The 20,917-nt window shown below is 44.8% G+C and overlaps 1 protein-coding gene across 1 annotated transcript in view; it reads right to left on the bottom strand.

Moving 5' to 3' along the window:
* The window catches only part of LOC144769642 (uncharacterized), a 1,000,462-nt gene that overhangs the window by 730,279 nt on the left and 249,266 nt on the right, over positions 1–20,917 (bottom strand). Inside the window, exons 23-24 of the mRNA XM_078653818.1 lie at positions 14,922–16,073; positions 1,118–3,611 (exon numbers count right to left, since the gene is read on the bottom strand). Coding sequence (XP_078509944.1) covers positions 1,118–3,611; positions 14,922–16,073 — 3,646 coding nt within the window. The remainder of the gene's footprint in view (positions 1–1,117; positions 3,612–14,921; positions 16,074–20,917) is intronic.

The raw sequence follows: 20,917 nt of genomic DNA on the forward strand, positions 1-20,917 counted from the left end.
GATATCATATACATCAGGGTGCATAGGTTAAACAGGACATGATTGAGAAATTATCCTTGTTGACCTCATCTTGTTTTTCTGCAAATCTTGTTATCTACACCTGACCTGTGCAGTAATTGTATTAAGGAGTTCTATTTTAATTTTGAGGAATTGAACAATAAATGCTGCTGGGTTTCGAAGTTTTGTTAAAGGCAATGTTTGCTGCCTGTATCAAAGGCTTGAATTAAGTTTCAATGATAAGTAGAAAGTTATAGACCATAGAAAGTTATAGGCTTTTGTGAACTGCTGACAATAATTTTAAGATGCTCAGATGGACCCTATTTATGATTTACCATTTTTCAGGACTATTCAGTCTTAGAGATGCCTGCAAGGCATCCATGCTGTTTTCATGAATGGTCAGGCCCTCTTTAGTTGTTTTATAGTTGGAGAAGGATGAAATAGGCAAGATTGAGTACAAGAACTCTATGCTGTTGGCTTGAATTTTGACGATGCTGTTTGTCACATAAAATAAGTTTTTGGTATTTTCTTGCGAACAATATTCAAAGTGATTTTGTTCTTGGGTCTTCTTCCCATTTGTCAGTTTTTCTTGTCATATAAGGTCAAATGCTATAAGTGCACAATGTGCTGTGATTCAAGAGCATCTTGGGGTATTTTAAGTGCAGGTTAGGTTGTAGAAGTTGAACATCTTAATGCAGATTTTTAGAAAATGGAAAGTAAATGTGTTTCTATGAATATTTACTTATATTCAATAAATACCAAAAATGTCACAATGTGTTTCTGCAAAATAAAGCTTCTAAGTAGAACCTTGGAGCATCTCTGTACAATATTAGGCACCTGTAAGACACTGTAAGACACTACTTAAAGTATGCATCTCTTTCTGGATTTGCTAGCAGCAAACTCATTAACCAGATCAGCAAATTCTACTTCTTGGAGCATTTCTGACTCAATACTCAGCAGACCAGAGATTCTCTGGCCTCACGTTTCAGTATCTAGCCTGACGTCGTTGGGCCCTCGACGCCACCTTGGTGAGCACCTATAAAACTACAAGAGACTTTTGATCCTCATTTCAACTTTTTCAATTAAATAGCTGTGCATCTATCCGCTAAACAGTCAATACTCAGCAGAGCCAGAGAATTGAGTCTGGCTTGTAGCATTCGATTACGTAGCTCATTTTTTATGAGCTTCAATTTTGAAAAGGACCTTTCACCACTACAGTTTGTGACCATCATCGACAAGAATATCCGCAGTGCAATTTCAATGTTAGGGAAAGTGTTCTCTAGTTTATCAGTTTTTATTTTCCTGTAAAGACCAGACATTGAAATTGTTTCATTTTTGTGTACAGGATAATGTTTGAACTGCTGGCATTCCTTGATGAGATCAGATTTGTTCAGGTCTTTATAGTACAAAGAGGCAAGGTTTTCACACCACCCTTCGATTTCTTTGGTGTTCATGTTTTTAAATTCTATAAAGAAGCCAAACCGATTATTTAGGTCTCTATATGCTTCACTTCGCCGCGTTAAACCATCAATCAAAGCATCCATGATCGGTAAGTATGCTTCTACCTTAAATTTGTTCCGCCCTTCAAGTACGGTGTCACTAGAGGGCCCTTCAAACCGAGTTTGTCTAATGCTTCGTTGTTTTGTACGCTTTCCAAAATCTCTGTAATGAGTATCAGGAGCTTTTGCCTTTGCCTTGCATTCATAGTCATCAAATTGGTCTCTCAACTCTTGGACATAAGACTTCAAAGATTGGATAATGTTGACTGCAACAGATAGATTAACATCTTCTTTTTGTACAATCTTGCTTGTTTCGTTGAAACGCATCAGTATGTCATTCCAGAGAATGGTCATAAAAATGGTTTCCAGCTTGTCCATTTTTCTAAGGAGACTAAGTGCATCATGCATTGTATCTTTTGACTGAATGCGATCATTTGCCAGTGAATCAAGAGCAGCTTTAATTCTATCATAGCCACCACACAATGCATTGAGGGCATCTGCATGAGCTGACCATCGAGTATCAGACAAGCGTTTTACAACCTTGTGATCTGGGCCTAAAGAATGAAGTAGCACATCCCAACGATGAGTAGAAGCAGCAAAAAAAGTGTACAAATTTTGAACAAAGTCAAAAAAAGAAACAACCTGCATGCTGCACTCAGCAGCTTTTATACCCACCAGGTTCAAGGAATGGCCAGCACATGGCACATAAACAGCAAATGTGTTGATCTCTTTCAGTCTTGCCTGTAAGCCAGAATACTGACCAGACATATTGGATGCATTATCATATGACTGACCCCGGCAATCTGATAATGGAATACCGGCCCGCTCTAGGAATTTCACTACAACATCGGCAAGATACTCTGCCCCATGACCATGAATGGAGATAAATTCCAAAAAACGCTCCTTTGGTACGTGACCCTTTACATACCTCACTGTGAATGTCAACTGATCGATGTGACACACATCTGGAGTGGAGTCTACACTGAGAGAATAATATTTTGCTTCCTTTATTTCTGATATTATTGCAGAGAAAACTTTCTTACTCATTAATGTGATAAATTCTTCACAAATTGTTGCTGATAGGTATGAGGGATTGCCCTTTCCAGCATTTCCATATTTCCTGATGTGCTCTTCAAGAAACGGGTCAAATTGGCTTAGAAGTTCTAAAATTCCCAAATAATTTCCATTGTGCAGTGATCCTATCATCTGGTTTTCTCCTCTGAATGCCATACCTCTTGCTGCTAAAAATTTAACAACTGCTACAATTCTTTTCAGCACACCCTGCCAGTATATTTGTTCATGTTTTATCTGTTCCTCTAATTCAGAATCAATTTTACCAGTTTCTTTTTGACGGGTGGTGTATACTAACATACATTTTTGATGCTCAGGGCAAGCTTCATGCTGAGAAATACGACGGGCGGCATGCTTCCAGTCATTAAAACCAGATCTACTGAAGGCAGAATCTGTGTTAGAAAACAAACGACAAGCAAAACAGTACACTGATCCTTGTGAAGGAGAATATAATAGCCATGTACGGCTTACAAATTCCCCATTTTGCATTTGCTGCTTGAAAGCAGCATCGGATAAACTCCGCTTGTGTTTCTTTTCTCCAATTTGATAAACACGAGCAGAACTGGAAAAATCACTATTTCGATTTTGACAAGTTGAAGGCCCTCTTTGAACCCAATACGATCGTGTTTCGTTTGTGATAGGACTCCATAAGGCGGGATCTGTTGCGTAGCTCACTGCTGTTAGTTGTGGAATTTTTGAACATTGGCTGTCATCTGTTATCATACTCTGAGAAGCATTTCCGGCAATAGTCTGTAAATCTATAATGTTAGAGGAAGTGGAAGCAGATACATCCTCAGTATATTCTCTTACTGGCTCGTTAGCAACAAGATCATCTCGTTCATACTGTGACTGTGCCGCATTATCAGTACAGCATTTCGATTGTACCGGAAAAAAAGAAGTTACTTTTTGAAGCTTTGCAAGCTTCTGTTTTACTTCAGATTTTTGTTTCCTTTTCGTAGCTCCACTCACATATGAACGCCTCATTTTGTGCAGTGAGCAACTTATCAGATTATATAAAGATTCAATAACATATGTGCTCACGAGCTGAGGAAGTAAGAAAACAGTACATTGTTGTTTGTTATTTATATTGGTAACCATTTGTTCAACACACTATTGCAGACTATAATGTGGGGCATACAAATATGTTCAGGAAATCCTGAAGCATGATCAAACATTCTGGACCTACTATGCCAAGGTATAATATATGTACATTTCAAATTTACCATCCCTATCAGCAAGGTGGTGGGAGGTTGGGGCACAAAGTAATTAGCATTCAGTTACAAATGTAACTGCATGAACATTACTCACATTTATTTTACTTAGGGAGCAATTGAAAGGTATCACTTTCCTTTGTGGGACTTAATTTGTTTTTGGGCAATTTTAATTTTTCACATGAAGACAGGGCAGGTTTATGATTCATTTAAAATTATATTTGCATACATATTAGTATGGATACATTTATTTTGGACACATCATCAAAATATTCACAGTGAGTCAATTTCTTACAGGAGTTGGATTTCCAAATTAGCTATGTATTGAAACATAACACAAAAGAAAAGTTAAATACAGGCAACTCAGCTAGCTAATAAATTAAGCAAAGCATGTCCTTTGGATTTCTAATGTACTTGGTAAATACAGTGTCTATCAATATTTCAATTATGTGCTTAAGAGGAATAAATTAGTACATTATTTGGGATCAATAATATATGATCTGTACACCAGGGGCATCATTTAGGAGTCACCGGAATGGCAGCTCTGGCCCCTGGCTTGCCTTTTGTTATCCCTGGTACTGGCTTTGTGATCCCTGGCCTCAGAGGTGGCTAAATCAGTGCCAGGAACACAGTGGCAGCTCGATCTTATGGACCTCAGTTAGGGCTCTACTCTTTATTTACTGTCAAAGTTGAATTACAGTAATAATAAATAATCTTACATTATTCATTCTTTGTGTAATAAAACATGGAGCACTGTTAGCTGAAAGATGACAATATACTGGCATCTGAGATATGTAAAGAAAAATGCTTTTAAATGCACTTTATGCTGTGCATTGTATGTCATGCATACCATAACTGGCCGACTTGAGATGTTTCACATGTTTGCATTAGCTGAACCACAACAGCAGTGTAATTATGTTTTACTCTCTCTCTCTCGACACACACACACACCTACACATCAAACATATCTAACTTTCTGCTGCTTCTTTTCCATGGATTAACTTAATAGAAAAGCCAAGGAGGGGGCATCTTTTGTCCCAGTGACATAAATGTGGTATCTCTGTACAGATTTAGATTACAGTTCCACTTCTGAGTATGTCACTGTTTCGGGCCTCATAATGAGTGCAGATACTGTCAGGTACTGAGTCCCTGCACTTCTTTAATACAAAATGGAAGAGTTCCTATGCTCCTAAGCAGACTGCCAATACTCCTAATGGGAGAGCACATTTACATCTCAGGAGCAAACAGATACTCCAGGATAATGAGTACCCACACGTTCATATTTTCATTTGATGCACTGAAGTGGTTTCAAAATTCCAAATGGTGCTGGTAACTGTTACTGACCACATCTGGAATTCTCATTAGGTGTTACATAGTCTGTGGAAACTCTGTCATGTTTCCCCTGAAGATTTTGGCTGCATGAAGCAGCCAAAATAGCTGGGGCTATGGGGGTGGCTGCTGGTGACATTTGAAAGTGGTGAGGTGTAAAATTATTGGCCTACTGCACTGTGGCGAACTAGCAAAGTGAACGAGCCTGAACAACCTACGAGGGCTCGGGGTGGTTCTCCCCCCAGATAATTTAAAAAAAGAGTGGACAAATGGGGCATTTTCAAGCAAATTTGAGAAAGCAAGAAGGTTAATAAAGCAATTGTGAAAGTGCAATTATCACATTAATAAAGAGATGGCATATACTAACATAGGTAGCTATATAAAACTGCAAAAAAAGGGCCCTACTGTCTCATTCAAAGTACAATAGTGCTGGAGTGCCATGCTGCCTCATTCAAAGCACAGTGACGCTTGAGTGTGATACTGTCCCATTCAACACACAGTAGCACTGGAATGACCTAGAGTCCCAATGAAAGTCCACTAGCACCAGAGCTCTCAACGGTCCCATTCAGAGCACATTAGCCATGGAGAGCCCTACGGTCCCACTGAAAGTACAGGTGCACTAATGAGAAGCGCCTTACTTTCCTATTCAAATTATAGTAGAGCTGGAAAACTAAACCGTTCTACTCAAATCATTATAACCCTGGAGTGCCCTTCCACCATATTTGTAGCACAGTTGCACTGGAGTCCTCTACTGTTCACTTTAAATATAGCAACCCTGGAGTGTCCTACTATCTCCTTCAAAACGCAGTAGCTCTGGGGTGCCCTGCTGTCCCTCCGAAAGTACAACTGCACTGGTGAGAATTTCCCTACTGTTACATTTAAAGCAAAGTTGCACTGGAGTGCCTAACTGCCCCACTGAAAGTACAAAAGCACTAATTAGAAATGCCCTTCTGTCGCATTCAAAGCTCTGTAGCGCTTGGAAGCCCTTCAGTTCTTTTCAAAGCACAGGAACGCAGGTGTGCACTAATTTGACATTCAAAGCCCACTCCCCTGATAAAGGAGCCCAAACCCCTACAGTGTGGCACTAGACCTCTACAGATAGCTGCATTTTTCTTTTAATTTGAATGCCATTACTATAGCAGTGCTACCGATGCCTGTTTTCATTATGAGAGGGCCTTCTGTCATTCCATATTTAACAAACATGTGGACCACAATTTCAAGGTAGGTGCCTAGCAGCACTCGGTTGCAATGAGATGGCAGCTTTATTGAAAGGAAGAGTTTTTCATATAGCATTGCTGAAAATGTTGTATATCACGGTTCATCAGGTTTAACACGTGCTGCTATTAATAGGCCTTCATGTGACTTTCACTTTTGAGATAAGTACGGGTGGGAAGCTTCCGGAAGTATTGTTTTGTATAGTTTACCCATAGTAAGTAAAATAATTGCACATGACCAACATTATGTGATTACTTTTAGGAGATATTTAAAAGAAGAAATAGTAAATAAAAATAATTTGTCCTCAGGTCACACACACACAACATTCTAATTTGTTAAAAGTACATTTGTCATCCAGGAGGTTGCACCAACTACACGTGGATCTGGAACTGAGCCGGCCGCTATCCAGTCTAAACTCTATAGCAGGTTGCCTCACTGAGAAATACACAAGCTGAAATTACACATGACCTCTATGCCCATACCGAACACAACCCTGCCTTGCCCTGCTTTCACTGCTACAGTGATAACAACTCCGACACATGGGGTACATTCCCCTACACTGGGCCTTCTAGGGTATCATATATTCTCATATACATAATGAAACCATTAATCCCAACATTTCCAGTAGCACGTCAGACTGGTGTCTGCTAGTTTACTTGTTAGATAAACCAACCCCTAAACCTCTTAGAACTTGTATGTATATTATAACATACTGGGCAGCGCAACTTCAGAACCAGAGGGTTAAGCCTGCATACTTTGGTCCAAAGACATAAGTAATAAAAATACTGACAAATAATGATCCGTTTGCTGTGTGCATGCTAAATGCAGCATATTGGCAGGGTCTAAATGCTGTGGGTGTGCTGCCCCTGGGTCAGAGAGATTTTGAGCACTTGGTGTGCTCCAGCCCTGCCCAGCAGCTGCAACATCTCCGTCCCAGGTAATTCACACGCTAGAGCTAACAATTCCTATGTCACCCATGATGGCACTGCTGGGTGTAGCCTTGATTCCCCTAAACAATGCAAGAAACTGTTGGCAATGACGACCCTGTTAGGTCGGAAGCGGGTGGCCTTGAGAGAGCAACAATGTACAGCGTGACAGCTAGCCTGTTAGGATACTGGGGCACTCTACAACGCCCAGACTGCGGGGTGATGGGGATGCTTATTCTACATAACGTGTAATTGTGTACACAACAAACTGAAATTCCAGTGTGCTGACACGTGCGGTTATGTAGTTGAACAACTGTATGTTACGGTTGTAAAAGTAAAAATTCAATATAAAAAATGTAGCATCAATGTAGCATCAATCAGAGTACCGAGGACTAACATTAGACAACTGGGCATGATAAGACTTTAGAACAAATGACACCGAGTCATCTGGGATTTAATTGCATATGAATGGAGGCCAGGGCTACGAATGAATTGCACAATAACAGTTCTGGCTCTCTCCCATCCCTTAGCTCTCCCCAGGTCCCACCTCGCACCCTACAATTCTGCAGGCCTCTCACAAGACTACGACAGTTTGTTCAGCAATTATTACGAGTAATCTTATCCATGTGCTCTACTTTCTAGTTGAGTTTATTAAAAATGATAAGCATTTAATTGGGGAAGCAATCCACCTCAAAAACATAAAATTAAGAGGGAACTGAATAAACATATTGTATTTTAAAAATGGAAAAATGTTTTGTCCTATGGCAAACCGCATGTAAATTAACAAATCGTGTTCACTGCCCCCAATGGCGCTCAATGCACAACGCACTTTTGCACATACCCCACTGCATTTTAAACAGCGTATTTTCCTTAGGCCGTATCCTAATTTGTACTAATGGAAGTAAACAGACATAGCAAACATAGATCAGGGATTCTGAAGAGCTCAAGGCACTGTAAGCCTCAAGTAGTAAAAGGTTAAATGCATAGCCCGCACTAAAGCTCAGCAAACAGATATAGTAATAATCAGAGGCTAACGACGCCAATAAATGTAAGGACCTAAGCACTTTAGCACTGATTGAGCAGTTAGTGGCCTATGCATGCAGCACTTTATCTGCGCACAAGTTGCACTTACATAAAGCACACATTCAAAATGGCTTCAAAGCATTGAAAACCGAGATCCGTGACTTTTTAAGGTTCAAGACAACAAACCTCACTAGCACTCAAGTTGTATGAAGATCAGATGAATGTAAAAATTACTTTGGTATCAGTCAAGGCACTGTGAAATCTTTGAATTTTTTCATTTTGTTGTGTCTCTCTACAAAAAGCTCCAGCTGGTATTTTTTGCATACCTAAGGCCAGTCTTTCACTGGAGCTACCGCTAGCGCCGGGTCGCCTCTTCTGAGGCAGCTGTGCGCTCTACAAGTGTCTTGCATTGTATTGTATTATATCTATTGCTTCCAGTAGTGTAATAATATACTAAGAGTATGGTTTGAGTCACGCCCTTGCTTGGGTGATTGGATAGCTTGTTTTAGAATAGAGGCCATCTGAGCCAGTTTGGCCCTGATACTGTTGGAAAAGATTACAGTTCTAAGAAATGATTCTTCGTTGTTTGTTTTATTGGCCATACTTGCCCTTGCAAGTCTGAAACATTCATTAACTGAAAGCAAGATAGAAAATAAACTGAAAACCTCATACCTCCAGGAAGTAATATCCTTAATATGTAATAACCAGAGCAAATACAAATTCAGTTATTCTTTCTTTACATGTAGAACATTTTACAAATACTGTTTGAAGCAAGCACAAATCTAATTGTACTTATTTATATGCAGAATGTCTTACACACATCCACACTACACATTACCACTGAGTGAGCTAAAATACAAACTGCACAGTTCAATGTAACACAGAAAATGGAAGTGAAAGGAAGGTGAGACATCATTCATTTTTCCGTGACCTAATATATTTCACTACATTATCAACTACATTACTACATAACTACATTATCAAAGTGCTACAGTAGATCATGCACATTAGTTATCCTATACTAATCCATGGATTCTGATAGATCCCCATTGCAATCCCTCCTATACTTTCTTCAAACAAAATCTCAAATTGCTATTGCTGAACAAATACTACATGAGCCCAGCACACCAACATGAGCATGGAAAAGGCCCCTTGACGCAGCGTCTAATCATTCATTAATTCCACAGAGGGATAATGTTGTAATTTTTATACCTTTTAATATACATATAATAATGTTGCATTGTTTTTTATCCCCTTGAATCCCTGCATTAATGTTATGATCCTGGCCTGTTCCACAGTACTGTAAACCTTGGGTCGAGCAAATGTTATTTAAAACTGTCAATAAAGAAAGAAAGAAATATTTACCTCTGAAGTCTCTAAGTCGACATCTCTCTGATTCTTTCTCCTGGATTCTGCCTCCCACTAACTGCGCGCCAGGCAGTCTGAAAAAGCGGAAGCTGTCATGATGAGTCATAGCTTTTGCTCATCTTGGCCTGGCAAGCGAGTTACAACTGCCTGCCATATCAGATGCTAGGATAGAGTTGGAGGCGAGCACGCCTCCTCTATCCTGCTATCTGATAGGATATCGGGATGAAGAGAGTGACAGGCATGCCCCACCGAAGCCTCATTAGCAGAAATGCAGCTGCACTGTCCGAGGCAAGAAGTGCTTCATGTCTGCTTTGTACAGTACTTTAAATGTGCCGCCCGTGTGAGGTGGGGCCTGGGACTTTTGGACTTTGCAAGGGGGCCCCTCATGAGGTGGGGGCCCTGGGCCAAAGCCCACTTTGCCCCCGCCTTAAAACGTCTCTGCCTGGCGCAGAGCTTCCGTTTCACATGGACCTGGTGGTCAGCAGTAGTTTAGCCTGTGCTTGTCCTCACCTTCACCCAGAATTACTTAAACGTGGAATTGAAAATGTGCATAGTGCACACGCATGAATTTGCTACATTGTGCAGAGATGCAGACCAGTGTCGTCTTAAAGCAGTGTACTGTTAAATGTAGAGATCCTAAGTGTGGCTGTGGAAAGTATATTTATGTATAGTGCATTAATACCACCATTTTATCAACGCACCATGGCTTCATCCATGCAGGCCTTGCTCTTCAATTTTTTATTTTTTTTTAGATTATGCACGGTGTTAAGGGTTGTTTGGGTTTGCTGTTTGTTTCTGTATAAAGCAAAGCCATGTGGACATCTTACTGTTTGATGCTACACGTGGAAGATAATCATACCGCTTTCGGTGGAAACCTCTGTCCAAAGAATCCGTTTAAGCGCACTTTCCATCTAAGTGCATCGGAATGTGACCAGACGAAGCTTTTCTATAGATGACGCAGACGAGGACTAGTAGCCTAGCGTTTTATAAACTGTACCGACTGCAGAGTATGAGTAAATGAATGTCCCTGCTAATACATGAAGGTTGCTGAGTTTCTGCACTCCTTTCTCTTACTATAGGGTTTTCCACACATTTGTGTGATGGGATACTAATTGAATTGCTAACGACTCAAACGTAAAATTATAACCCTGCCCTTTACTTTTAAAAGTGTAAGACGAGGTGTAATGAAATCATTGTGTGGCCTCCGTCTCAATGTGTGTCGTTTTTAAAATTATTTGTTGGACCTTCGTATTTGTCGGGCACAGTACCACCACCGAAATCTGTGTACATTACCATTCTGAACGAAATCCAACTGCATTGATTGAGTCTCATGGATTTTGCAAACTATGATGGGCTCTATTGAACTTTTTCATTAGTAAGAGCTATTCATGTTTAAAGAAAATCATCACGAGCTACTATTATTAGTATTTTAGTGTTATAATAGTCAACACATCAGATAAGACTACATAGTGGCCACCTTATGCAAGATTAGCATCAGTGATTACCTCAGTACATCAGGCTGGGTTTCCAGCAGTAATATAAAAAAGGATTTGTTCGTTTGGCAGGCCTTTACATGGGTAATACCTACCTATCATAGCTACAAATGTCACTGGTACCAAGGTAATAATGATCACAATAGTAATATGTCTCCCCAACACCAAATGATTTAGCACACAAATATCAGCTTTAAATATCTTTTGGAAATTTAACCATTTTTCTTTTGCAAACAGCTTAGGAATTCTAAAGATACACTTGGGTTCTTCTTGAATACACACATTTAATTTATGATAGACTTATTCATTCAGACACACAAATCTTTTAATTTAGTAGGGTGTACGGCACATGGTAGAATTTACAGGTAGACGTGGGAGTTGTAGGCTGTGTGTGCTGTGTAGTGCATCCTGCTTTTTCCTTCCACACCGGCTGTTTTTGAGTGGAGTGGGTGCTGAAGGCCTTCTATCCACCTGGCCCACCCCCTCCCATGCATACTGTTTGCACTATGCGCCTGTGCCACTGAATTCCTTGCACTGCCCCTACCTGCCCCCTACTGCCAGTGCATCGAGCTCTGATGTTCATTGCAGGGCAGAAAGGCAAATACCTCTTCTTGCCACTACATCTTCACTGGATGGGGCTTGGAATAAACCAGATCCTTCTCTGCACCCCTCTTCTTAGTCAGTCATCTGTTAAATTTTACTCCTCCCAGAGCAGGGTCTGCTATCCACCCCTGATGGGGAGGGGGGCTCCTGTTGGTCCAGGGTGGACCTTACAAAGCATGTTAACAAATTGCTGAATTTAGTGCATGCCTTCGGGTCCCTCACCTCTGTCCTGGGTAGACCTTGCCATGGATGTCCTTGCAGTTGGGTGGACAGAGTAGAGAATTTACTGTCTGTAGCCTGTCCCTGTAGAGGGTGCATCACCGTCACGCCTGTGTGGACCCGCTATCACTTTACTGGCTGCCTGTAATTAGTGCATGCCATGGGCTACTGGTTTGTGAGTTGTTTTATTATTTTTTTTCTTTACTCCTGGGTGGAGTAAACCGGAGCAATGAAATTATGACATCTCCCTGACACTTATAATTGGTGATCATAACTAACTCACTCTCAATAACTCACTCACTAACTCTCACTCACTCTCTCACTCTCACTAACTAAATCTCACCCTCTCTCACTAACTCAATAACTCAAACTCTCTCTCACTAACTAACTCACTCACTAACTCTCTCACTCTAATTAACTCTCACACTCTCACTAACTCTCTCACTCTCAATAACTAACTCATTTTATCACTCTTACTAACTAACTCTCTCAATCTCTCTCACTAACTAACTAACTAACTAACCTTCATTCTCCTGTTATTTATACCCACCCCTTTAACAATAAACACCATAACAGCAACGATTAGAACAGGCAGCTACAAGTTGCCAGCATTCAAACATAAAGAAACTCAAATCATTAGTTCTAATTAATAATTTTTTAATATCGTCCTTTTGTTGTACATTATACTTTCATGTTCATAACTAAACTAACAAAAATGCTTTTCACCCTTCTTTATTATAACATTTCAGCATACTGCAGACTTCTGCACAGCACAGCTTAAAAACAAACACAAACTCAATATCTCTGCTTAAGCACTTATTAGTTCCCAAAGGCGAGACCTATTGGCTATGCCAATGCATGTTCTTGCATGCAGCTGACGCTGTACTGAAAGGGCTGTCCTTTTTAATCCAAGTCCTTGTGTTTAAACATAGGAGTCTCTCTTCTGGCAGTTGTTTGTGCTTGTCTGCATTGCGGCGTCCCTCCTCTCTGAGAACCGGATCCGGTGTGTATTGTACCCACCATACAGGCAGGCAGTCGGAGGGAGAATGCTGGCTCTGTTGTTTGTATTGAATATACTGCCAATGTGTGGCCTGGCAAGTGGCAGGTGTATTATTGTCATATGAATTACCCAACGCGCTTACATGCACTTAATTAAGCATGCCTGGATATTACCCTTATTTGGGCGGCATGTCATTTCAAGCAGACGGGGGATTAAATCTGAATTTATTTCACCTTAGACCTTATACTTATAATCACAGTAATTCAAAATGAATTTAAATCGAATTTATATTTCTTTATTAATCCAATTATAGCCCATTCGCCCGACATTCTCAAAACCGGCGAAGACACAGATTTTATATTACATGCTATCAATCACGGCGCATCAACTGGTTATATTGACACACCAGTATATGTTCTTATTGCCGGTAAGCCTGCGAATAACGATTTATTTTATTCATTCACTATAATAGAATATCTTTGGGTAATGCCCCTTGTTAATTTTCCATATAGAGTTTGGGCAGCATCAGTGAATATTAATAGATCGGTGGCACCAACGAACACAACCAACAGTGAAAGATGTTTAATCTGAAGGTATGCTATAACAAATTAGACATATCATATAAAATATATTATTTGGAGCTACCATTGAAAATACCTAGGTTCCTCCCTAGGTTTTTATGAGTGGAACCTCCTCAATCCCTCATTCTTAAATATATTGATTCGTTTCAAAAGAACTTGTGAAACTGAACATTAGCAACGTTCAAAAAGAGTTTTTTAAGTATGTGTTTTAACAAAATGTTGCTTGCCTTTGCAATCAATCAAGATGCATGGCAATGATTACATTGTGATGTAAAGTTAAGCTGATAGATATTGTTTATTCAGGGGGAACTATTAATTTATGTGCTGTGGTAGCCAGAGTGATGTTAAAGAGAATAGTAAAATGTTATTAAAAGTCTGTAGCCCTATTAGTTCGTTATATATTGAGTCAGCAACACATTATTTTGATAATAACACATTACCCCCAGGTCCCTCCTGACCTCGTCCCATTCCTTAAAATATGGAGATGACCATCTCCACAACAGAAAAAAAGAAAAGGAGCATGCTGGGATACCCTACCTGCTCCCTCCCACTGGGAGTACATAAGCGGTACCAGCCCAGCATGCAGCCTGTTCTTTTTTTCTGTCTCTGACAGAAAGTTTGCTAGTATGCTGTGATGTTACTGCACCTGCGCCTGCTCCTTCTGGGCTGGGGTGGCGTGCTGGTCCTTCTCTGCTCCCCCTGCCCGGCTGCCTGGCTTCGCGGGCTGGGGTGCTGTTTCCTGGTGTGTCTGCCTCCCGGCCTGCCTGGCTTGCTGGGTTGCATGGCTTCTTCCTGGCTGGTGTTCCGGATTGCTGGTCGTTTGTGGCTGGTGCGCCGTCTCCCGATGGTCTTCCGGGTCGCCTGTGCGCGTCTCCCCGAGCTTGGCCGGGTGGGAGACGTGCTGCTCCTGTTGTTGGCGGCGCGGCGCTGATGAGATGGATTCAGGAGCCGGCTGGGTGTGTGGGGGCCTTGTTCGTGGTGCTGCGGCCCCCGCTACGGGTGAGTCCCGCTTTGCGTGATGTCTCTCTCTGTGCGGATTCCGATGTGTGTGCTGGGCTGATGTTGACACACTGTCCATGTCCGCTTTGTCGCTCCCCTCGCTCACATTAATGGCTGTGCTTTGCAGGGATGTGGGGACCGGCACTTCACCGTTAGTTACGGGCAGACTGGGGTTCGGTTCCCTGGTGTCCCGGGTCATGGGTTCTCGTTGCCGGCCACGTTCAATGGCGAAATACCGCCTTGTTTGGCCAAGTGCTTTCCGTTTGAGGGAGCCGGGCTAGCTCAGTCAGTGGAGTGTGTGACTCTTACTCTCAGGGTCGTGGGTTCAAGCCCCACATTGGGCGAAAATGAGTACTTTTTGCCTGAATATTGCATTGACTCTCATACTGTGGAGATTAATCTTGCATTAGAAATGCACTTTCTCCCACGATTTGTCAATAAGCCGTCTGTGTCCTCAGCTATGTCGGCCACTGTGCCCCGCTTCCGATGGGCGTGTTTGCCTGGCTGCCGTATGTCTTCCCCAGTTGTCTTCCCCTGATGTCGCGGTGGTGTGGTCTGCTCTGCCTGGTGCTGATGTCCTGGAGGGCGCCTGGGCCGTTTCTTGGGGGGCGATGAGCTGTTGAGTGGGGTATGTGCTGTTTTCCTGCATTGTTTCATCCGCTCGTGTCCGCAGGTCGCTTGGTCTCCTGTGCTGCCTTGGCTCTTCTGCTGCTGGGGTTGCTGTTGCATGCTCGCTGCCTTGGTTTGCCTTCCCCGGGCCTCCTCGGCGGATTGTGTTCTGTTGGTCGGGGCGATGGGCTGGTGGTGCGTTCTTCCTGCCACCTTGGAGTCCTTTTCTCCTCCTCTTGGGGTTCCGACTTTGGTGGGGTTCTGGGGTGTTTCTCCTGTGGTGGGGGCCCCCTGCTTCATTCGGGTTGGCCCCCTCCTTTTGGCTTTCTCTGGAGTTCTCTGACTTTTTTGCTGGGGGGGGTCCCCTGTTGCTCGGGCCCCCCTGCCCTGCAGTTGCCCCACCCCTGGTGGGTGCGCTTGTGCCCTTGGAGGGGTGTGCGTTCCCCCTTTTTTTCTTTTGGGGTTGGGCTGTTCTCTCTTCCTGCCTGCGCCCTGATTCCCTGTGTTCTTTTGTGTTCCGGGGATGCTTCTGTTTTCTCCTGTGTGCCTTTGGCGTGCCCCTTTGGTTGGCTTGCTCTTGTGCCTTGGATTGGGTTTTTTCTTCCGGTTCCCCTGGCCTGAGTGCTGTTTTGGGGGTTCCGGTTGGGCCTTGACGGGCTCGTGTTCTGTTCTTCTCCTGCTTCTGCGGATCCCTGTGCTTTCTGGTTCCGGGGTTCTTGCTGGTTTTCTTTGCTGTTGCCGTCTGGCCTCTCCCTCTGGTGCTCGCCAATTGGAGTAGGTCGTTTGCCGCTTGTGCTGTGCTCTACGGCTGTGTTTCCCTGTGGCTTTGGCTTCTAGTCCTCCTGCTGCCTGGCCATCCCTGGTGGGATGTCTTCCTGCTGGGCCGTGGCTCGCTTTCTGCGGCCTTCTGCCCTTTGGTTCCTGGCGTTCCTGTGGGTTCGGTCCTGGTACGTGCCTGTCGGGTTCCTGGGGTGTCCGCTGCTGGTCGCTTCTTGCTTCCTCTCGGGTGCTTTGTTTGGGCCCTGCTCGGGCTTTCTGGCTTACGGCGGGTTCCTGTGTCCTCCCCTTGTCTCCTTGTTGGGGGGGGCTGTTGGGCCCTTCCTCTGTCCTGGTGGCGCCTTGTCCTGGTTCGGGTTAGCTCCGGGCCGGGCTGGTTGTGCTCCTGGTGGGTCCTATTGTTGCGGGATTTGTTTCTCGCCTTCTGCCTGGTGGGGTTTGGTTTCCTGTTGTGGTTTCCTTCTCCCCTCTTGTTTCTCTGGTTGGTGCTTGTGCTTTGGGGCTTTGCTTTGCTGGCCGCTGTTGCCTCCGGTGGTGGCTGGGTCGTTGGCTCTGCCTTGGGTGGGCACTTGTTCTTCATGTGCCTGGCTCCTGTGCCCCGCCCTGTCTGCCGGTCCTGGCTGTGCTGTGCCCTTTCCCTGCTGTTGGGTTTTGGGTGTCGGTCTCCCCGGGTGTGTGGCCTCTCTGCGCCTTACTTTCGCCCCTTGGTTCCTTCCCTTCTGTTGGTTCGGGAGGGGTGGGTGCCTGTCTGGGTGCCGGCCTGCCTGCCTGCCTGCCTGTGGTTTTCTCTGTTGGGCGCTTCTTGCTCCCTTCGGGTGCTTTTGCTTGCCCCGTGCTCGGGGTGTCTGCCTTCTGGTGGTGTCTCCCCTTGGTTTTCGGGGGGGGGTTGGGTTTGTTGTGCCCTTCCTCCGTGCTGGTGGGTCTTGGCCTTTTTAGTGGTGTTGGCTTGGGTTTATTCTTGCCTGCTGCCCTGTTTCCCCTCTTGTGCCCTGCCCTGTTGGCCGTGCCTTTTCGCTCCTTGTGGGGTTTGGGTGTCTGCCTCCCCTGGTGTGTGGCTGGGTTTCTGCTTCCCGCCCCTCTTGCTCTGCCTTGGGTTGCGGTTGGCTTTGCTTAGGGTTTGGGGCTTTGGGGGGGGGCTGGCGTTGGCCCTGTGCTCCCGCGTGGGCTGTTTTCGGCCTGTGCCCTTTGCTCTCTCGTTGGTGCTGGGGTGTCCTTTCCCGCTCCCTTGTTGAGTGCGCCTTGGGCTTATTCGGGCTCCTCTCCTTTGCTTTCGGTGCCGGTTTTTTTCCCGTGTGCTCTGGGGGCCGCTGCTCTGCCTCTGTTGGTTTTGCCTTCCGGTCCCTGTTTTGGCATCCCGTTCGCTTTGCGTTGGGGTCGCTGGTGCGCCTCTTGGCTTGCTTATGTTAGGTTTTGTGCTGTGGGGCCCTTCTTTGCTTCGGGTCCTTTTTTGATCCCTGCTGGGGTCCTTTCCTGGCTGCTCCTTCTCTTGGGCTTTGTCACGGTCCTGGGTTGGTCCTCGGTCCTTTCTGGGTCTGGGCTGTGGTGCTGGGTCCGTTGTGTGGGCTCTGGGCTTCCTTCCTCTGGTTCTCCTTTCTCGGGGAGGTCTGGCTGTGGTTGGCTGTTGTGCCTTTCCTGTGCCCCTTCCTGGTTGAGGGTTTCTTTTTGCCTGTCCTTCTGGGTCCTAGTGGTGCGGTGTTGTGTGCCTCCCGGTTGGCTGGCCTGCCTGTTCTTCGGCTAGTTTCTTGTGGTTGGGCTGTGGGCCTTGTTGTTGGCCTTCTGCCTTTGGGGTTTCGCCTTCGGTGGTTCCGTGGTGTCCCCCTTTTTTCTCCTGGGGGTCGGTACCTCCTTTCTGGTTCTGGGGTTTTTGGTTTCCCTGGTTCCATGTGGGCCTTTGTTGTCTTTCTTGGCTGCGCCCTCGTTTTTGCCCCGGTCTTGGTCGTTTCTGGGGCGCCGGGTTCTTCTCCCGGTTGGTTGGCCTTTTGGAAGCTGCTGCTCTTTGGAGTCTCTGCGGGGGTTGGCCTTTGGTTGGTCCCGCCCTGTGGCCTGGTTCCTCTGTGGTTCCCTGTTGATGCCCTCTTTTTGGTTCTGCTGGGGGCTTCCCCTGCTGTGTTGGGTTCGTCCCTCTGCTTTGTTCCTTCCTGTTCCTTCGGCTCGTCCGCCCTGTGCGGGCTGTTCTTTTCTGCCCTTGTCCTTTGGGCTGGGTTGCCTGTTGGTCCCTGGTTGTTTGGCGGCCTGGTTCCGGGGGCTTTGCCCTTGGTGGTTTTCTCGCTGGTTGATTGCCCTTTCCTGGCTCCGTTCTCTGTTGGGGCACGTGCGCTTCTCCTGGGCTTCCTTTGGTCGTGGGGGGGGTGCTTGGTTTTGGCCCCTCTGCTTGCTTCCTTGGGGACTTGACTCTGCTTCTGTGCCTCCCTTCTGCGTGGCGGTCCCCTTCTGGCCTTTGGGGTCTTGGTTCGGGCCTGTGGGGTTCTGTTTTTTGGTCTGGTGCCCTTGTTGTTGGTGGGGTTCCGGATGGCCGGGTTCTCTGCTTTGGTATTCTCCATATTTTAAGGAATGGGACGAGGTCAGGAGGGACCTGGGGGTAATGTCCTATTACTTACCGGTAATCATTCCTTACTTCCCTCCCTCCCTCCCTCCCTCCCTCCCTTGCGGCCGGCCTTCCTGTTGTTGGCTTGGTGTTTTCAGGCTGCATGCTGGGGTGGTACCGCTTATGTACTCCCAGTGGGAGGGAGTAGGTAGGGTATCCCAGCATGCTCCTTTTCTTTTTTTCTGTCGTGAAGATGGTCATCTCCATATTTTAAGGAATGGGACAAGGTCAACTGGACCAGGAGTAATGAAGATTACCGGTAAGTAATAGGACAATGTTTCTGTTGTTTAGAAAACTGTCCTGAGAGGTGTACAATTAACTACTCACCGAAACGCAGCGTCGACAAATCTGTTTTCTCGTGATATTGTAATTGTATTTTTAATATGAAATGTTTTTAATTCTGATTGTGTATTTATTTTGAAGGTTTTCTGGGTTACATTGACTCACCAGTACTGTATAGAACATGATTGTATGTATTGATGTTTTCACTCTGAGCACCAGCACCGTGTAATACCTTAATAACAAATTTAACTGTTGAGTAGCGACCTTTTGTGTTTCATGCTTGTACTTACCCTGTCGCCTATCTGACTTTAAGGGTAACTCCCTTGTTTTTCTTTACATGCCACTACTAGGACATACTTCAAGTTATTACAGCGTTCTAGCTGGATGTAATCCATTTGCAGAACCTCAAAAGGTGCAGTCAGTGTGGCAAGCCCTCCTATTGGAGTTCGTGCTCCCTTTCCAGGATTATACTGGAGACAAATCAGACAAGTCTAACCTATCTTTTTAGATGTGCCTGCAATTTCTGGATGATCCCACACTTGCATAAGTAGCTTTGCTATTGAGGATGCTCCAACATGTTCCGACCCATGTGCCATGTGAATCATAGGGTGCAAATAGGCTGGGGCAATCTCCATTTGGTCATGTCTTTATTTCTCCAACAGCCCTTGTCATCCTATGTTCCCTCCTCAGACCATAGGTCTAATTCATCAGCAGAGGCAGATCGCTGCATGTCTAGCACTTCTTGCCTGGCATCATGCCAACGTTCAACCTGTGAATTCACCACATACATAGATGTAGTGCTTCTCTGGATTGGAGTCTCACTCTGTGTAGCTGTGTGATCTATGTGATCTGCGAAGGCATTGCCCTGTCCTATTTTATCAGTCACTTTCTTGTGTGCATTGCACTGAACAATCGCTATTTTCTTAGGATATGTCAAAGCCGTAAAGAGATTATGCACTAATTCTCCATGCACTATTTGTGTCCCATGTGATGTAAGAAAGCCTCTTTCCTTCCAGAGTAGCCCAAAATCGTGAGCCACTTCAAAGGCATATCGCTATCGGTTTAGATGTTAACAGACAAGTCAGTGCTAAGTTCACATGCCCTTGTTATTGCTATTAACTCAGCTGCCTGAGCTGACTTCTGTGGGATGCGAGCTGTCTCAACTACCATCTGAAGTGTTGTAATTGCATATGCAGCTAATTTCGTGCCATCTAGTAATTTCAAACAAGACCCATCAACCCACAATTCCCCATCAACACTTGAAAGGGGTGTATCTTGAAGGTCAGCACAACCCTGTCTGTTCCTCAGTAAGGAATATACAGTCATGAGACTCCTGTGACTGGGACTGAGTAGCTGGGAATTGCAATAGAGTAGCCCAGCGTCGAATTGGTAACAGGGGCATTCGGACAATGCCCGAGGGGCCGGGGTCCAAGTTCCAGCTGAAGGCTGCTTTTGAGCAGCCTGGGGCCGATTTGAGCGGTGTCTCTGTTGTTCGACTATACCGCCAGTGGGTGTCTGGGTGGCCTTTCTGGAGGGAGATGGCCACTCATTACCTCCCGTATAGCAGCAACAGGTAGAGGTGTCACCCCTTTTCTCTCGCTGGGCCTCCCATTAATACAGGCATACTGAGCGGGGCAGGGGGCCTGAGCAGAAGTGAAAAGAGGTCACACTTCTTTTCAGGTGTGTTTCACTAGTGTAAACTGATGCGTGCATCCCACCCCCCTCCCTCCCTTGTTATGTAAAATTACGCTGAAGCAGTGATTTGAGGGAAGGCATTATGCTAATGTGGGCCGATTTTTTTCTGCGTGCCCGGGCCGATTTTGAATCCTAATCCAACCCTGGAGTAGCCGGATTAAGAGTTGAACATCTTTTCAAGGTGATATGAGGGGCCAAAAGTGTTAATTCATATCCTGGCAAGCAAGCACTAGTTAAATCTGCGTTTTTGTTTGGTTTAAAAGGGCATCAGCTGAATGAGGCACTAACACAAGCAGTGTATGTGACAAAACTATTACCTCAATCTTACGTATGAACACAGCCGCTGCTACGGAACATAAACACCCAGGCAATGCACGAGCGACTGGATCAAGGACAGCTGAAAAATATGCACAAGGACGCTGCTTATCACCGTGTG

The sequence above is a fragment of the Lissotriton helveticus genome, chromosome 7 (genome assembly GCF_964261635.1).
Source record: "Lissotriton helveticus chromosome 7, aLisHel1.1, whole genome shotgun sequence".
NCBI classification, from domain to species: Eukaryota; Metazoa; Chordata; class Amphibia; order Caudata; family Salamandridae; genus Lissotriton; species Lissotriton helveticus.